The sequence below is a fragment of the Lemur catta genome, chromosome 2 (genome assembly GCF_020740605.2).
Source record: "Lemur catta isolate mLemCat1 chromosome 2, mLemCat1.pri, whole genome shotgun sequence".
NCBI lineage: Eukaryota > Metazoa > Chordata > Mammalia > Primates > Lemuridae > Lemur > Lemur catta.
Window position 1 is genome coordinate 3,352,946 of NC_059129.1, and position 14,882 is coordinate 3,367,827.

Below are 14,882 nucleotides of genomic sequence, written 5' to 3' on the forward strand. Positions count from 1 at the left end.
TGAGCAAGAGCAAGACCCCTTCTCTACTAAAAATAGAAAATTTAGCTGGGTATCATGTGTGCGTGCCTATAGTCCCAGCTATTCGGGAGGCTGATGCAGGAGGATCCTTAAGCCCAGGAGTCTGAAGTTGCTATGAGCTCTGAAGGTGCCACTGCACTCTAGCATGGGTGACAGAGTAAGACTCTGCCTGAAAAAAAAAAAGGAAAAGAAAAGAAAGAATTTTAGAGTCCGTACTTCATATCCTCTGATGTTCCTGCCAGTAAACCTTATTCCTAAAGGAGGCCATACCCTTTTTACCCAACTTTAAAATAGAGCTGAGACTGTTCCTAGTGGCAGGAGGTGAGAAGAATTTCTGAGTGTACATCTGTGTTTCATTTGCTTTTTGTTTTTGTGCTCTTTGAGCTCTTAGCAGCTAACCAGGTGCTTGCTCTAGATCCCCCAGACTTTGGCCACTGCGGCCCAAGTACATCCATGGCCATGGGGTGCAAGTCACTTCTTGCCCTCTGGGTGACAAGGGCAGCAGGGATGGGGGAGGAAGGTGACAGAAGTTGCTGAGTGTTTTTGTGCCCCTTGACCAGTAGTTAAGAGCTAGGGTTCTGATGTCAAGTGATTCAGGCCCCAGCTCTGCCGTTATTAGCTGTGGAGTCTTAGGCAAATTACTTTACTTCTCTGAGCCTCAGTTTCCTCATGTGTAAATTAGAGATAAGAGTAGTACTACTTATAGGGTTTTTTTTTGTTTGTTTTTTCTTTTTTTGGAGACAGGGTCTCTGTTGCTGGGGCTAGAATACAGTGCCATCATCATAGCTTACTGCAACCTTAAACTCCTGGGCTCAAACAATCCTCCTGCCTCAGCCTCCTGAGGAGCTGGGACTATAGGCATGCGCCACCACGCCTGACTGAGTTTTTTTCCTCATCTTTTGTAGAAATAGGATCTCACTATTGCCCAGACTAGTCTTGGACTCCTGGCCTCAAGTGATCCTCCCACTCGGCCTCCCGGAGTGCTAGGATTACAGGCGTGAGCCACCATGCCCAGCCAGGGTTTTTATATAACTCAATGAGATCACGGGGGTAAAGCTCCGGCACAGTACTTGGTGCCTGTCAGAAGTTCCGTCAGTGGTAGCTCTCGTAGTGTGACTCACCCGTGCACACACTGAGATTCACCATCTGCTTACCAAGGACATAATTCAAAACTCTTGCTGCCCCTGTCTCAGGAGTCCCAGGAGTGATGGGAATTTCTGGTTTCTGGTTTCTATTGCATTAGGGGAGTCATTTCTGTTGTTTAAGCCTTTATGTAAGAGAAGGGGGTGTGAAGAAAGGGCACACCTGACCTCATGGCGGTAGGGTGCTCCTGAGGGGCAGTGGCGGTGTTGTGTAGGGCCTGGCTCCTCTTCTGTGGAGTCCTGGAGCTCGGCTGCAGCCCTGGCTGCTTTGGTGATTGCCCAGATCTCGTTCAGCACTTGCTCGGGGCACTGTTCTATATCTGAGAGCACACCTGAGCTCTGAGAGCATGCCAGGCCAGAGGAACGGGCCATCATCCCAGGTCCTGGGGACACACAAAGCAGGCTTTGATTCTGCTGTACCCAGAAGACTGTGCCCTACGCCCATCCCTTCTTAGGGACCTGTTACCCCAAACTTTGGGCCTCTCACTAAGGAAGGCAGTCTTACTTGGACTGAGACTTGGGGACTGTGACCATTCTTAACTCTGGTAAGCATTGTATATGGCACGGGTCTCTGAGCACATTAAAAATGTGGCCTAAAGTGTTCGGTTTAGGTCTGTATTCTAAATTATAACAAAGGTTTGCCCTCCTTGCCTAGTGGTTGGCAAAACTTTAAAATACACATTTGTGCAGCAAAGTTCCCCTAGGTAGTCTCAGCCTTGGCCTTCAAGAAACAGCAGAACAGCTTCCCTTGATCTGGAGCGTTTGGGCTTAGGTGCCCCAGGTGGGGAGAGCTAGCTCAGGAACGGAGACGCCTGCTGGTGTTGAGACAGATGAGCAGTGTGCACCCTAGAGGATTCTGCGTGGCAGTGAGCCCTTTGCGGGTGTCCTGGAGACATCACGTGCACACACAGCGCACAATCTGGTCGGTTGGTCTTAAAAAAAAAAAAAAAAAGAAATAGGATCTTCTCTTGGTGGACATGATTTACCTCCTCATAGCCAGGAGCGCAGTGGTGAAGAGCCTGGGCTTGGGGTCAGGCTGCTCGCGTCTGAACTCAGCCTCCCACCCAACTTGTTGGCTTTGTGACCTTGGATAAACCACCTAACCTCTGTGCCTGCATTGTTTTGTTTTTTGTTTTATCTGTGAAGTTTGCCTGTAAGGTTACCCTAAGGATTGTGTAGCTCATGTGTGTAAACTGTGTGGCCTGGCCTGGGAAGCATCAGGCACTTGGCCATGTTTTGTTACTGTTGTCCAGATAGAGACAGCTGGTCACCGTCCGACTCTCTTGTTTCCCTGCTGTTGGGTCCAGGACTCACAGAGCAGCTGGGACACCCTTGGGCTCTGAGCGGCCTGCTCTCCTCAGTCCTCTGGCCAGGGAGGCGGCCCTGACCAACATGGGAGTGGCCCCTCTTTCTGGGGTGGCGCTGGGTTGCTCCTCGAGTGCCAGGCCCTCGGGCAGCCCGCGGGGGTAGGCGGGGACCTAGGGTGTGACACATGGAGGTGTGTGCCCTTGACCCCAGTTCTTTTTGCTGTTTGTGCCCAGGTGGCGGCACCACGGATAGCTCCGCAGGAAGCAAGGCTAGGCGTGAGGCTGGGGAGGACAAGGAGGGATTCCTTTCCAAACTTAAGAAAATGTTTACCTCCTGATCTCCCAGCCGAGGTAGGACTGATCCCTGTCTTCTCTCACTGTTACCAGTATTGCACCCCCCGTCCCGAGGAGCTGGAAGAGGTGCCAGTGTCAGGCGTGGCAAATCTGGCTCCACTCAGCCTGACCTCTCTGCCCGTGGGGAGAGCACTGTGGCAGCCAGGCAGTAGACAGGGCTGAGCAGGCTGCAGTGGCCGGCCTTTCGCTGTGTCCTCTTCCTGGAGAGGTCTGGGGGCTGCTTCACAGCCCTCCTCACACCAGCTCCGAGGAGCTCTGCGTCCTGCGATGGTGGGACCACCTTGCCCACGGTCACAGGGGTGAATTGTAGCAGAGCCAGGCCTAGAACTCAGATCTCCTCAACTCCTGTGTGCTTCGTAGCTGCCTGTCCTGCCTGGGCAGCGCCGGGCGGGGGAGTTGGGGGCACTGCCGGGAGTCGTGCTCGCCCACGGTGGGGTCTCGGGACCCACTTTCATTTCTGCTCATCCCCGGGGGCTGGGGCTCTTCACTCTCTGGGCACAGCTACTTTCCAGGGATTGACAGAAGCCCTCCCGCTGGGATTGGTTCTGTTGGGATGTCAAGTGAAGTGAGACCATTTGTCTCCTTGTCCCAGGAAAACGATCCACTGGAAACTAGGCCGGGAAGCAGCACCCACTCCGTGTGGCCAGGGTACCTGGGAGACAGGAGGATCCACAACAGCAGCCCTGAGCTCCCGCCTACAGAGCCTTCTGGACTGTCTTGCAACAGCAGAATCACATGACAACACATCTCTCCCCGGAAAGATCACAGTGGACAGCCCCTGGTCAGTAAGCTGCAGCACCCTGAGGGCTGGCAGAGGTTTCCTGTCCACGGGTAGGTGACTCAGCCTCTTCCGGCTCAGGCAGAGTAAGACAGTTGGACTCCTGCAGTGCTCAAAGTCTAATTTGGAATCGAATGTGATGGAGATCTTAGTTAAAGAATTAAAGGCCATGCTTACAGCTTAAAAATGAAGCCTTAAGCTGTACCGAGTCATGAAGTGATTACTTTCCTGTCAGCAAACCTCCAGGAGGTTCCAGGATGGGTCCTTGCTGACAGATTGTCTTCACCGGGAACCTGGGGCCCCCAGGCCCCACCAGCGCCATCCTCCCCTGACAGGTTCTGCCAAGGCGTCAGTCGTTCTGCTTGGAGTTTGTTTTTAGTTCCCAAAGGTAACAGGCAGCTGCACAGTGGGTGCTTGGGGGACTGGGGGGCACATACGAAGGCCCTGAGGGTCCCTGGAGGTTCCACTCCTGACCACAGGGGTGGTGGCTGATCCTTGTCAGGACGGCCGTCCTCCCTCCTGCCCCATCCAGGATGGTGCCTGTCCCCGACTGTTGAGTTCTATTGCGCTAAGCCAGGTGTGGTGGGCCTCCTGCCCTTCTGCTGAGCCACGGCCACTGCGGCCACTGTGCCAGGCAGACTCCAGCTGCCTGAGGCAGGCACTCGGAGCCCTGCCACCGCCGCCAGCTGGGGCTTGGTTGTCCCATGCACACTGCTGACGTCTATTTTCCAAAGGATGTTTAGATTATTCAGTGCTAATCATTGTCTTTTCCCGTGTAAATGTTTGTTCAGAAAAGGAACGCACAGTCTAGGCAGTGGAAGGTTCCCCACCGTTCAGCCAGAGCAAGATACCCATTCCCCCAGCCTCTCTGGTAGCACGTTGCCATTTCCCTGTGTTTCAAGATCCTTGAGCTATCGTAAGACAGGTCAATGAAGAACACTTCTCGAGAGTTTCCTTTCTGTTTTCCTTTATAATTCACTAAAATAAAGCATCTATTAGTGTCTGATTTAAGAATGTAAAATGATTCTGTATTAATGTAAATAAGATTATCTACTGCAAAAAGATATTTAAAACCTAAATTGTGGTCATTTCTTCCTTGAGAGAGTTCAGACGACCTTCTGCAGGTGACTTGGCCGGGGTTTACTGGAGGGTCAGCTGGCCTCATCCACGTGGGCACATCCACACACGCGGGCTGAGGGGTCTGGGTCCCTGACAGGCCGACTCCCACTGCCCAGTTCCCAGAGCGGCTGTGAGACAACGTTCAGATGTTGTAGGGTTTGGGTTTGACCTTTTCTTTGGGAGCGTGTGAGAAAGGAGCGGGGCAGCCCCACCAGGTCTGCCATTGCTGTCTCCCTTACTAGATAATTTCCCCTCCAGTTCAGAGTCTTTGTGTCTTTATACATTAAAATTTTTACTTACTGCAGTTTAACTAGTCTGGGCTCGCAGCAGAGCTTCGTTGCCTGGCACAGCTGGAGGGGGCCCTGGCACACAGCTCAACCCACCCTGTGTTCTGGGCTGAGCGGGGTGAGCTGTAAGGGTGTTCTCTGGGTCAGGCAGTACAGAGACCGGGGAAAGAGCTGATGGAAAGAGGCTCAGCAGTGACATCCTGCCCATCTCAGATACTTCCCAGTATTTTGATCAATAAGACATTTGTTGCCGGCCTGCTGTGGACACTCAGCATGGGCCAGGCACTGTTCTAGGTCCTGGGGACACAGTGTGGGTAGGACGGTGTCTCCTATCCAGGTTTATTCCTGGAGAGGTCAGCCTGAGTCCCGTTCATGTGCTGCCTTCTGACAGCAGAAGTTAGGAGAAAGACTTCGGAAGATAAAGGTGGGTTTTCTTGCTAAAGAGACACCATTATTGCCATGCTGAACTCCTCAGGGAGTCAGAAGGTGGCTGTGCAACGTTTGTTACCAGCCTCTGAGTTGGGGCTGGGCTGTGAGATGATTTTTTTTTGAGACAGGGTCTCACACTGTCACCCAGGCTGGGATACAGGGGCCTGATCACAGCTCACTGCAGCCTCAAACTCCTGGGCTCAAGCCACCCTCCCACCTTGGCCTCCCAAAGTGCTAGGATTACAGGCGTGAGCCATCACACCTGGCCAAGATGATGTATCTAAAAATACAAAAAAAGGCTGCGTGGTACTGACCCTAGGCCGCTGGGCCAAGAGCCACAGGAGTCACAACAGGCAGGGTGTTTCCCACCCTCAGGCCTGGGGGACTCAGGCGTCACCTAGGGATGGACACAGATGACCTCTGCTAGTCTCTTCCTGACCCAGCTGGGCTCGGAAGCCCACACTTGGAGTCTGTCCCTCTTACCCTGCCTGGGAGGCTCCTTCCCACCCTGGGGGCTTCGGCCTGCTCGTCCCCTCCTTGGAAGCTGTCCCTGTCCTAAAAATGTCCCTCTTCCCGTTTTTTTATCCCTCCTGATTGTCCTGTTCTTTGTGGCCCTTATGTCACTTTGTAACTATTGTGCATTTGTATCTGGCTCTCCCACTAAATAAGCTCAAGGCAGGGAGCATAACTTTTTTGGGAACATTGTGTATAGCAGTGCTCCCCAACCTTTTTGGCACCAGGGACTGTTTGCATGGAAGACAATTTTTCCACTGACGGGCAGGTAGGGGTGATGGTTTTGGGATGATTCAAGCGTATTGCATTTATTGTACACTTTATTTCTGTAACTGTTACATTGTAATATATAATGAAATAATTATACATCTCACCATAGGCTGGGGACCCCTGGATAGGACCCAGCATGCTGGTGAGTTGTCAAAGAGATGCTTCAATCAATGGATGGATTGAATTTTTGTGCCTGAGGGTCCCGAGGCCAGGGTGGGCTAGTAAGACAGTTGTGACAATGCTTGGGCAAACCCCTACACGTGTTAAACTTCAGAGCTGCCATGGAACCTTGGGGAACGATACGTTCTCTCTGGGCCCTGCCCCTTTTCTCTATGAGCAAGACAGACTGTTTCTCCCGAGGTTTCACTTCCCGGCCTTTGCTGCAGGCAGCATCCCCTTTGCTCAACGGAGACCAGTGACTGTGCCCTGTGGCCCACAGCTCTGTCACACTCCTTTGCTTGTTCTTTCTTCCAGCCTGTTCTGGAGGTTGCCCACATCCTGGCGCCAGCCCTACTCCACCCAAGACAAGAGGGTGAGGAGGGAGAGGGAGGTGGGCCTGCGTCTTCCCTGCCCCCTCTGGAGTCTGTCCCCAGCTGAAAGAACGGACAGTAGGTGGCCTTATGAGCTCTGAGCTCTCTGGAGGTGAAGGGTGTGTGTGGGGGGACATCAGAGGCGTTGCCCCTGGTGGCTGGGCTCCTCTCCATCCTGGATTCCAGGTATAGTGGGAACAGGTCAGAACGCTCCATTTCACTATTTGCCTAAACACAAGTTTAGGTCACTCCTCTCGGTCACCAACTGATCCCTGCAGCCCCGGCCACCTGCTGCCTCCTGTGGGAACGGTTATGCTGTTGGTGCCCCAGCTGCCACCCCGACCCAAGTCCCAGAAACAGAGCCCTTTTCTTTTGGAAACCATTTGTGAGAACAATGGCTTTATTTTTTTTTGGTAACACAAGAAAGGATGACCTTGCCTCCCATCCCATGGCTCGGGGCTGTGACGTGGGCAGGTCACAGTTGGGCAAAGTCTCCTTTGTGCTGCTCCAGCCATTGGTCCAGTGTCTGGGCCTTGGGGTTGAGTCTCAGGGTCAGCTCAATGTTGCGGTCAGGTTTCAGGGCATAGAAACGGAACATGTTGGCCAGGTCCTGGGCCCCGGGGAAGCCAAGCTTCTCGTAGTCCTCAGGAGTGGCCTGGAAGTAGAGGCAGCCTGTCATGTTCCAGATCTTCCCATGCCCCAGGGAGGGGGAGGGGTAGGCTGGGTTAGTCGGGGTCTCCCAGCCTGCTACACCTGGAGCCGCCTGTGGTGTCTCGGTTGCAACTGAGGTTCTCACTACAAGGCCTTTTGAAAACTTTCCACTAAAGCTGAAAGTTCAGACACCGCTATTCTCATGAACTACCTGACATTCAAGGTCGGTTTAAAGACTGTTCTTTCAAGATCATGAGATGAAAACGTCTCAGTCCCTTCCAAATCAAAGCTCTGCTTGCATCACTTTCCTCAAAAACCAAAGCTTTCCCTACTGAACTGAATATTAACTCCTCAGATCCTTGAATTTGCCATGACCCGGCTCAGGCCTTTTATAAAAATGTTAATACATGGTCATTTAGTGCACGTTTTTGAGGTGCTAGCATCGTGTTAAGATTTTACACTGCTTAATTCGTTTAATCCTCACAACGACCTGAAGAGGGGGATACCAGTAATACACCCATTTTACAAATGAGGAAACTAAGGCAGAGAAAGGGGTCAGGGAACGTGCCCAAGCCCACATGCTGGTGGGTCTAGAGGGCTGATGCTGGGGTCTGAGTCCAGGAGTGCGACCACCGTACCACTCCCTGCAGCCCCTCCCCTTACTGCTCTGCTTGGGTCTGGGCGGGCTCTGTGGGTGTCTTTTAATGACTCGGTGTTTCCAGATTTTAATGAGTAGGTCTTAATGAGAACAACAGACATTAGAAACAAGGCACCCAGGGGCAGGGACACGAAGCCTGAGGGTCAGCAGGGAGAGGGAGTCAGTGGGCCTCCCACCCACCCAGCCAGGCCACACAGGGCAGGGGCTGTGCTCACCTTTCCGGCCTCCCTCCCACCACACCCCATAGAGGAGCCAGCAGGTCCTGCTTCCTGCCCTTCCCTGCCTTGGCTCTCACCGTCCCCTCCTCCTGGAAACCTTTCTCTCTCTCTACTTGGTCAAAACACTTAAACCAGAAATTTCACTCTGTGGTCACCCTTAGCTCCCAGAACAGCACAACATAAATGTTAACAATTAACTTTAGAGTTACCTTGCCCAGCAGGGTGGGGCAGCCCTCGGCACTCTTTCCCTACAGCTCCATAAAGCCCCACTGGGAGTTAGAAGGACCCGACCAAGGCTGCCTGAGTCCTGGGGAAGGGAGGAGCCCACGCACCTTGGCGTCGTGCACGGCCTTGCCAGTGTGCTTGGTGAGCAGGGCAGCGTACTCCTCTGCCGTGTGCCTGCAGGTGCTGAGCCCGATGTTCTGGCCAATGTATTCCTCGGGCGTCTTCAGCAGGCTGAGCACCACGGGGCCCAGGTCGGCCACAGCCATGCCATCCATGGGAACATCACCCGTGGGCAAGCCTGTGAGGTGAAGAGAAACAAGCTGGCATGTGTCCCAGGGGCAGAGCTGGTTTCCCGCCAGTCAGCCTTGCTGTCTGTGGTGGTGCAGAGGCAGCAGTGGAGTCAGGAGGGAATCTGGGCACTGTCCCCTTGGCGGGCCACTTAGGGTCTCTGAGCTGGGCCACTGCATTCCCGGAACCTGGACCTGCCCCCTGGCCCAGGGCTGAGATGAGGGACAAAGGACAGCAAAGGGCTGGTGCACACAGTCCTGCTGATCTGGAGGCACCAGCCCTGCAGTGCTCCATCGTATCCTGAATTCCTAGAAGCTGGCGTATCTACCTGTGGGTTAGACTCCAAATATCAACTCAATCAACAGGAATCTTGGTTAACCAGATGTTTGGGCTGCCCCAGAGCAGCACATCCACGACAGGTGCTCACTAAATAATGAATGGATGAATGAATGCATGACTCCTTCCAGGTTCTGGTTTCGCAGGTGAGGAGGCAGGTGTGGTGCCAGGAGTGCTTGGGTCCTGCCATCCTCACCTAGAGAAAGGGGCCACATCAGATCACCCAGAGAGCTCAAGGGAATGAAGCTCCATCCCAGAGACTAGAGCAGGAAGTATCAGGCCCAGTCTCTGCTCACTCGGAGGGCAGGACTCCCCTGGGCTCCCTGCCAGTGCTGACGTGCCCCAGTGAGCCGGGGTTCATGCAGAGGGTGAGGCCTGGCCAACTGGAGGCACCAGCTCCTCCCACTCTGGCCTCCTGCTCTCATCCCCTGCAGAACACAAGTTGGGTGAAGTTCCTTCCAAGCCCGGGCCAGGGCATCCAGCCCATTTATAGATTTGCCAGCAGGCACTGAGAAGAGCTTTCCTACTTTGGGAAATGTACAACTGAACTGCATTACCCCAATCCTCTCCTCCTCATCTGCGAAAGGTAACAACAACTGTGCTCTCTCTGTGACGCTTTCCAATGGACAGAGCATCACATCACACCATCTTGGGAGATCTCACTGCCCCCACAAATGTTGCTGTTATGCCCATTTCACAGAATAGGAAGCCAAGGTCCAGGGAGGTTACAGGACTTGCTCAGTCCCAGGCCTAAGGTGGTGGAGCCAAGGCCCGTGTCCAGAACCACGTGATGACGAGCCCGCTTTCTGCTACACCTACAGCATCACAAGGTGAGAACTCTGCCTCACTGTGCACGAGGAGGGGCACTTACTCAGCAGGTAGCTCTTTCCATCTGGGGCTTTCTTGGGCAGGAAGTAGGAGAGGAGGTTCTCAAAATAGCAGGGCAACCTCACACTGGTCATGGGGACACCAATGTCCCGGAAATATTCCTCCACCTCCCCTTTGCCGTCAAAGTGGCCTGCTGCCAGTCTCCCCGCCGTCAGCTTCTTGATGTTCTCCAGGCCACTGTAGACCACGTAGCGGAGGCCCAGGCGCTTGGCCAGATCAGCCAGCAGCTTTCCCTGGTGGGCAAGAAAGCAGAGAACATGGGGCTAAGAGGAAGGAGGTGTGTCCCCAGTCACCGCCTGAGGCTGAGAGCCAGACCCCACTCACCCCTAGGAGGCCCGGTCTTCTGCAATGATGTTCACACAGGGTACCACACCTGCTGACACGGAACTGGAAGCCTTCTACCACCCAGACTCTCCACAACATTTGGCTCATGCTAGACTGCAGCCCACCATGTGCAATATGGGAGGCTGGGCAGGCCTGCTGCGGGGGAGGGCCTGCATGGAGGCCCATGTGATGGTGCACACGTCCCATCTCTGCTGCTCTGAGAGCATCCTGCCCAGGGAGCTCGTCTGTCTTCCTTGAGAGCCCTGGGAGTCAGAGGCTGCTTAGGTTCCAAGCAGTCTCTGCAGCATACTAGCTGTGTGAACCAGGACAAATGATTGAACTATCCTGGCCAGTCACTGTGGCTCATGCCTATAATCCTAGCACTCTGAGGGGCCAAAGCTGGAGGATTGCTGGAGCCCAGGAGTTCCAAAGCAGCCTGAGCAAGAGCAAGACCATATCTCTACTAAAAAGAGAAAAATTAGCTGGCCATGGTGGCATGTGCCTGTAGTTCTAGCTACTCAGGAGGCTGAGGCAGGAGGATTGCTTGAGCCCTGGAATTTGAGGTTGCTGTGAGCTAGGCTGATGCCACAGAACTCTAGCCTGGGTAACAGTGCACTCTGTCTCAAAAAACAAAAAGAAGAAGTTGGTTTTATAGAAAGTGTAAAAAGTCATTGGATGACGTAAAGTAGAAAAGTAGATTGCCTGGGGTAGGGTGGGGGGATAGGAAGTGACTGCTAATGAATACACGGTTTCTTTTCGAGGGATGAAAATGTTTTAGAATTAGAGAGAAGCGGTAGTTGCACAACTTTGTGAATATGCTAAAAACTACTAAATTGTATACTTTAAAAGGGTGAATGAATAATATCTCAAAAAGAAAAAGAGGTCATTAGGTAAGGACGCAGCAGCTTCCACCCTCCTCACAGCCTAGGATGGAAATGGGAAGAGAGGCCTGCAGTCCCACAGACTGGAGCAGGAAGTATCAGCACCAGGCTCTGCTCACTCGGAGGGCAGGACTCCCCCGGGCTCCCTGCCAGTGCTGACGTGCCCCAGTCCTGCTACGATGCCCTGCTACTGGGCCAGGCCTCCCACGCCCTCGCACCTGCCCTCACCTGCTTGACCTCCTGCTCCTGGCTGCAATTCTCCCAGTAGTTGGTCACGATGAAGGTGGCGTAAGCCCCAGTCAGGGCCAGCTCCATGCTGGCCTGGTCATCCTGGTCTCCCTGCACTACTTCTGCACCTTGCAGCCTCAGCTCCTTTGCTGCCTTCTGCCCAGGGTCCCGGGTCACCACTCGAACCCTGAATGTCCCATCTTCCAGGAGTGTGCGGGCCACTGAGCCACCCTGGGCACCTGCGAAGAGTCAGAAAGACATCCCTGGTGAAACCTGCGCGAGTCCCACTGAAGGGTAAAGCCCTCCAGGGTGTGGAAGGAGGCCCCAGATATCTGCACGTATGTGAAGAGATGTAACTACACGGGTGCTCATTACTGTACAGCAAAGGACTAGAAACGTCCAGAATGGGCAAATCCATAGATAGCAAAAGTAGATTGGTGCTTTCCAGGGCTTGGCTGCAAGGATGAGAATGAGGAGTAACAGTTAATGGGTAAAGGGTTTCTTTTTGGGATAAAATGTTCTAAAACTGATTGTGGTGGTGGCAGCACAACTCTGCAAATATACTAGAAACCAATATTTGCAAGCTGCCTGGAATTTACCAAAAAAAAAAAAACAAAAAAAGAAAAAAAGAAACCAGTAAGTGCACTTATAGTATGTGAATTATATTTTAATAAAACTGCTATATAATATATATATAGAAACAAAAAATAGATGAGGCCAAATAATATTCTACCATCTGAAAAAAATATCCATCTATCTATATAGCTACTCTGGTGGGATACAAGAAACTTGCTAACAGTGATGGATGGGGTGGCAGGGTGAGTGGGAAGGAGATTTATTTCTGGTACCATGTTCAAGTATTCCTATTCCAAGAAGTTAAAGTAATTAATTTTTTAAGAATTCAATCCAGCCAGGTGCAGTGGCTCACGCCTGTAATCCCAGCACTGTGGGAGGCCGGGGCAAGAGGATTGCTTGAGGCCAGGAGCTAGAGATCAGCCTGAGCAACAGAGAGACCCCGTCTCTACTGAAAAAGAAAAATTAGCGGAGCACTGTGGCACAGGCCTGTATAGTCCCAGCTACTCGGGAGGCAGGGGGAGGAGGATCGCTTGAGCCCAGGAGTTGGAGGCTGCAATGAGCTAAGATGACGCCACTACAGTCTACCCGGGGCGCCAGAGCGAAACTCGGGTCTCAAAACCAAAAAATTCCCCCCAAAACCCTCCAAATCGACCCGCGCCCTGATCCTGCGGCCAGGCCCCGCCCCGGTGGGGGTCCCGGCGCCCGCAGCCCGCCCTGCGGACCCCGCGCACCTGTGGCTCCGAACACCACCACCAGCTTCCTGTCCGCCATGGGCGCAGGCGGGGCGGAGGCGGCCGTCCGCGACCTCGGGGTCCCGCGGCCCCCAGGACCTCCCCGGTGCGAAGCTCACCCCTCCGCCGCTCGGCGGGACCACTTGGCCCGGGCCTCGCCGCGGCCGGGCGATCTGCGGCCGAGCCCACCGCGCAGGACAGGGCGACCAGCGCGCCGCCCCGCGGCGAAGCACCCACGGCTGGCGGAGCTCCTGCGACTGCCGCCCCGGAGCGCGCGGCGGTGGCCGGACTCCGCGCTGCAGCCCCGCCCCAGGGCCCGAAGGTCCGCCCCGCCCCGCCCTCCGGACCCGCTTCCGGTGCGGGGGTCGCCGCGGGCGCCCGCGGAAGGAGTCCGTGCGGAGCGGGCCTGAGCCGGGTGCGCGGGCTGGGGACGCTCTGGGCGGCCTGCCGCGGGCGACGCCGGGGAGGAGGGGACAAGGGACCCCTTTATCTTGCACGAACATCGGAATTGGGTGTCACCTACAGATGACTAAATCTTTGTCGCTGAGTCTTCCCCTCTGAGGCCTTGTGGGTTGGAGTTCTATGCCTGACTCGCTTTTGAAGGTGCTGCTACTCGAACGCGTTTGAATTGTTTTCAACAGAAATGTGAGATTTTTTGTCTGTTCAACTAAAACTCAAATATGACCCTGTGAGCCCTCTCCTGCAGACTTACTGCTGACTGTGTGGGAGCGTTCACTTGCTCATTCATTCATCCCAAAACGTATGGGTGATAAGGAAAACCCCCATCTATTACTTGGCGCGTCAGCCACCTGAGACCCCCACTCCTCAGGGAAGACCCGCATGAGCATAATACCTATTACCTGGCGCATCAACATAAAACTATTACCTGACACATCAACTAACCATTACCTTAGCCACCTGAGACCCCCACCCCTCGGACCACCCCAACTTAATAAAAGTGGGAAAAATCAGGTAGACGGGGCTCAGAATTTGGTGGCGAGACCCTTCTGAGCCCACTGGCGAATAAACCTTGATTCTCCGACTCTCCGTGTGCTGCTCGGTTTGTCCTCGGGACCACCCGCTGTAACACTTGCTGTAACATGGTATTGACCCCCATCCACCCCCAGGAATGTCAGCTTCTCCTGAGTGAGTGCTTCCTGTTCACTGCTGATTCCTAGCGCCTAAAATAGTACCTGTAGCAAAGTAGACACTCAAACATTTGCCAATTGACTGTCTAAATGACGAGGAGTCACTGCAGTTACAGTGGAAATCAAACTAAAACCTTGCTCTTTTCCTGACCTTATAATCTAGTGGTCGGGATAACTCACAAGGTTATGTGTTTCTTATTTATGTAAAATACTGATCTCTATTTATTATAAAATGCATGTTTATTATTTTAATAAATACACATTGGTGTTTACTTGTGTTTATATTTACAAGTGAAGATATTGTTTGTGTATTTATTCCGCATAAATCTCTTGTAGTCTCCAGCATACCATACTGTTAGTTATGCCTTTGCTGGGACTACTGCAGTTTGCCTGGAATATCCTCACAACATTTTTAATAGGACTAATTCCTGCTCATTCCTTAACCATCACCTCCTCCAGGAAGCCCTCCTGGCCCCCTAGGCTGGGCTAACTACTCCCATTCCACTCCCATCTGTCTACATCACTGGCAGAATTGTCTATCTACCATATTAGACCAAGGGCTTCCTTAGAGCTTGCCTTCTCTGTCTCTCTCTCCCTCCTAGCACAATGTTCAGCACGTAGTAGGGACTCAATAAATGCCTACTATATGGAACCCAAGCACATATTACTCTGATAAAAATGAAGTTTTTCTTCAGTTGTATAGCGTTAAACCACAAAATCAAGAGATCCTTGCTTTAATGAAATAGAGCCAAACAGGAAGGTACCCAGCAGGACTAGTGCAAAATGAAAACTCGAGGCCCCTTGTTAAAAAATTGTTAAGAATTTGTCCCGGGCAGTGGCTCAAGCCTGTAATCCTAGCACACTGGGAGGCCGAGGTGAGAGGATTGCTTGAGGTCAGGAGTTCGAGACCAGCCTGAGCAAGAGCAAGACCCCGTTTCTACTTAAAAAAAAAAAAAGAAAAGAAAAAATTATTAAGCATCTTC

General features: G+C 53.0%; 2 protein-coding genes across 4 annotated transcripts in view; one reads left to right on the forward strand and one right to left on the reverse strand.

Moving 5' to 3' along the window:
* The window catches only part of DNAJA3 (DnaJ heat shock protein family (Hsp40) member A3), a 28,082-nt gene extending 23,404 nt beyond the window's left edge, over nucleotides 1-4,678 (forward strand). For 2 of the 3 annotated variants that reach the window (XM_045542469.1, XM_045542470.1), the window contains one exon: nucleotides 3,414-4,678. In XM_045542469.1, the coding sequence (XP_045398425.1) occupies nucleotides 3,414-3,436 (23 nt within the window). In that variant the 3' untranslated portion in view covers nucleotides 3,437-4,678. Of the gene's footprint in view, nucleotides 1-2,701; nucleotides 2,819-3,413 lie in introns of all 3 variants that reach the window. The other variant, XM_045542468.1, reaches the window with a different exon arrangement.
* A 2,451-nt stretch (nucleotides 4,679-7,129) lies between these two features.
* NMRAL1 (NmrA like redox sensor 1) lies at nucleotides 7,130-12,988 on the reverse strand. Its single transcript, XM_045542473.1, has 5 exons — nucleotides 12,752-12,988; nucleotides 11,445-11,683; nucleotides 9,995-10,244; nucleotides 8,607-8,797; nucleotides 7,130-7,402 (listed from the first exon to the last, which is right to left on the reverse strand). The coding sequence occupies exons 1-5, from the start codon at nucleotides 12,789-12,791 to the stop codon at nucleotides 7,223-7,225; spliced, it is 900 nt and encodes a 299-aa protein (XP_045398429.1). The 5' UTR covers nucleotides 12,792-12,988; the 3' UTR covers nucleotides 7,130-7,222.
* Between the last annotated feature and the right edge of the window lie 1,894 nt (nucleotides 12,989-14,882).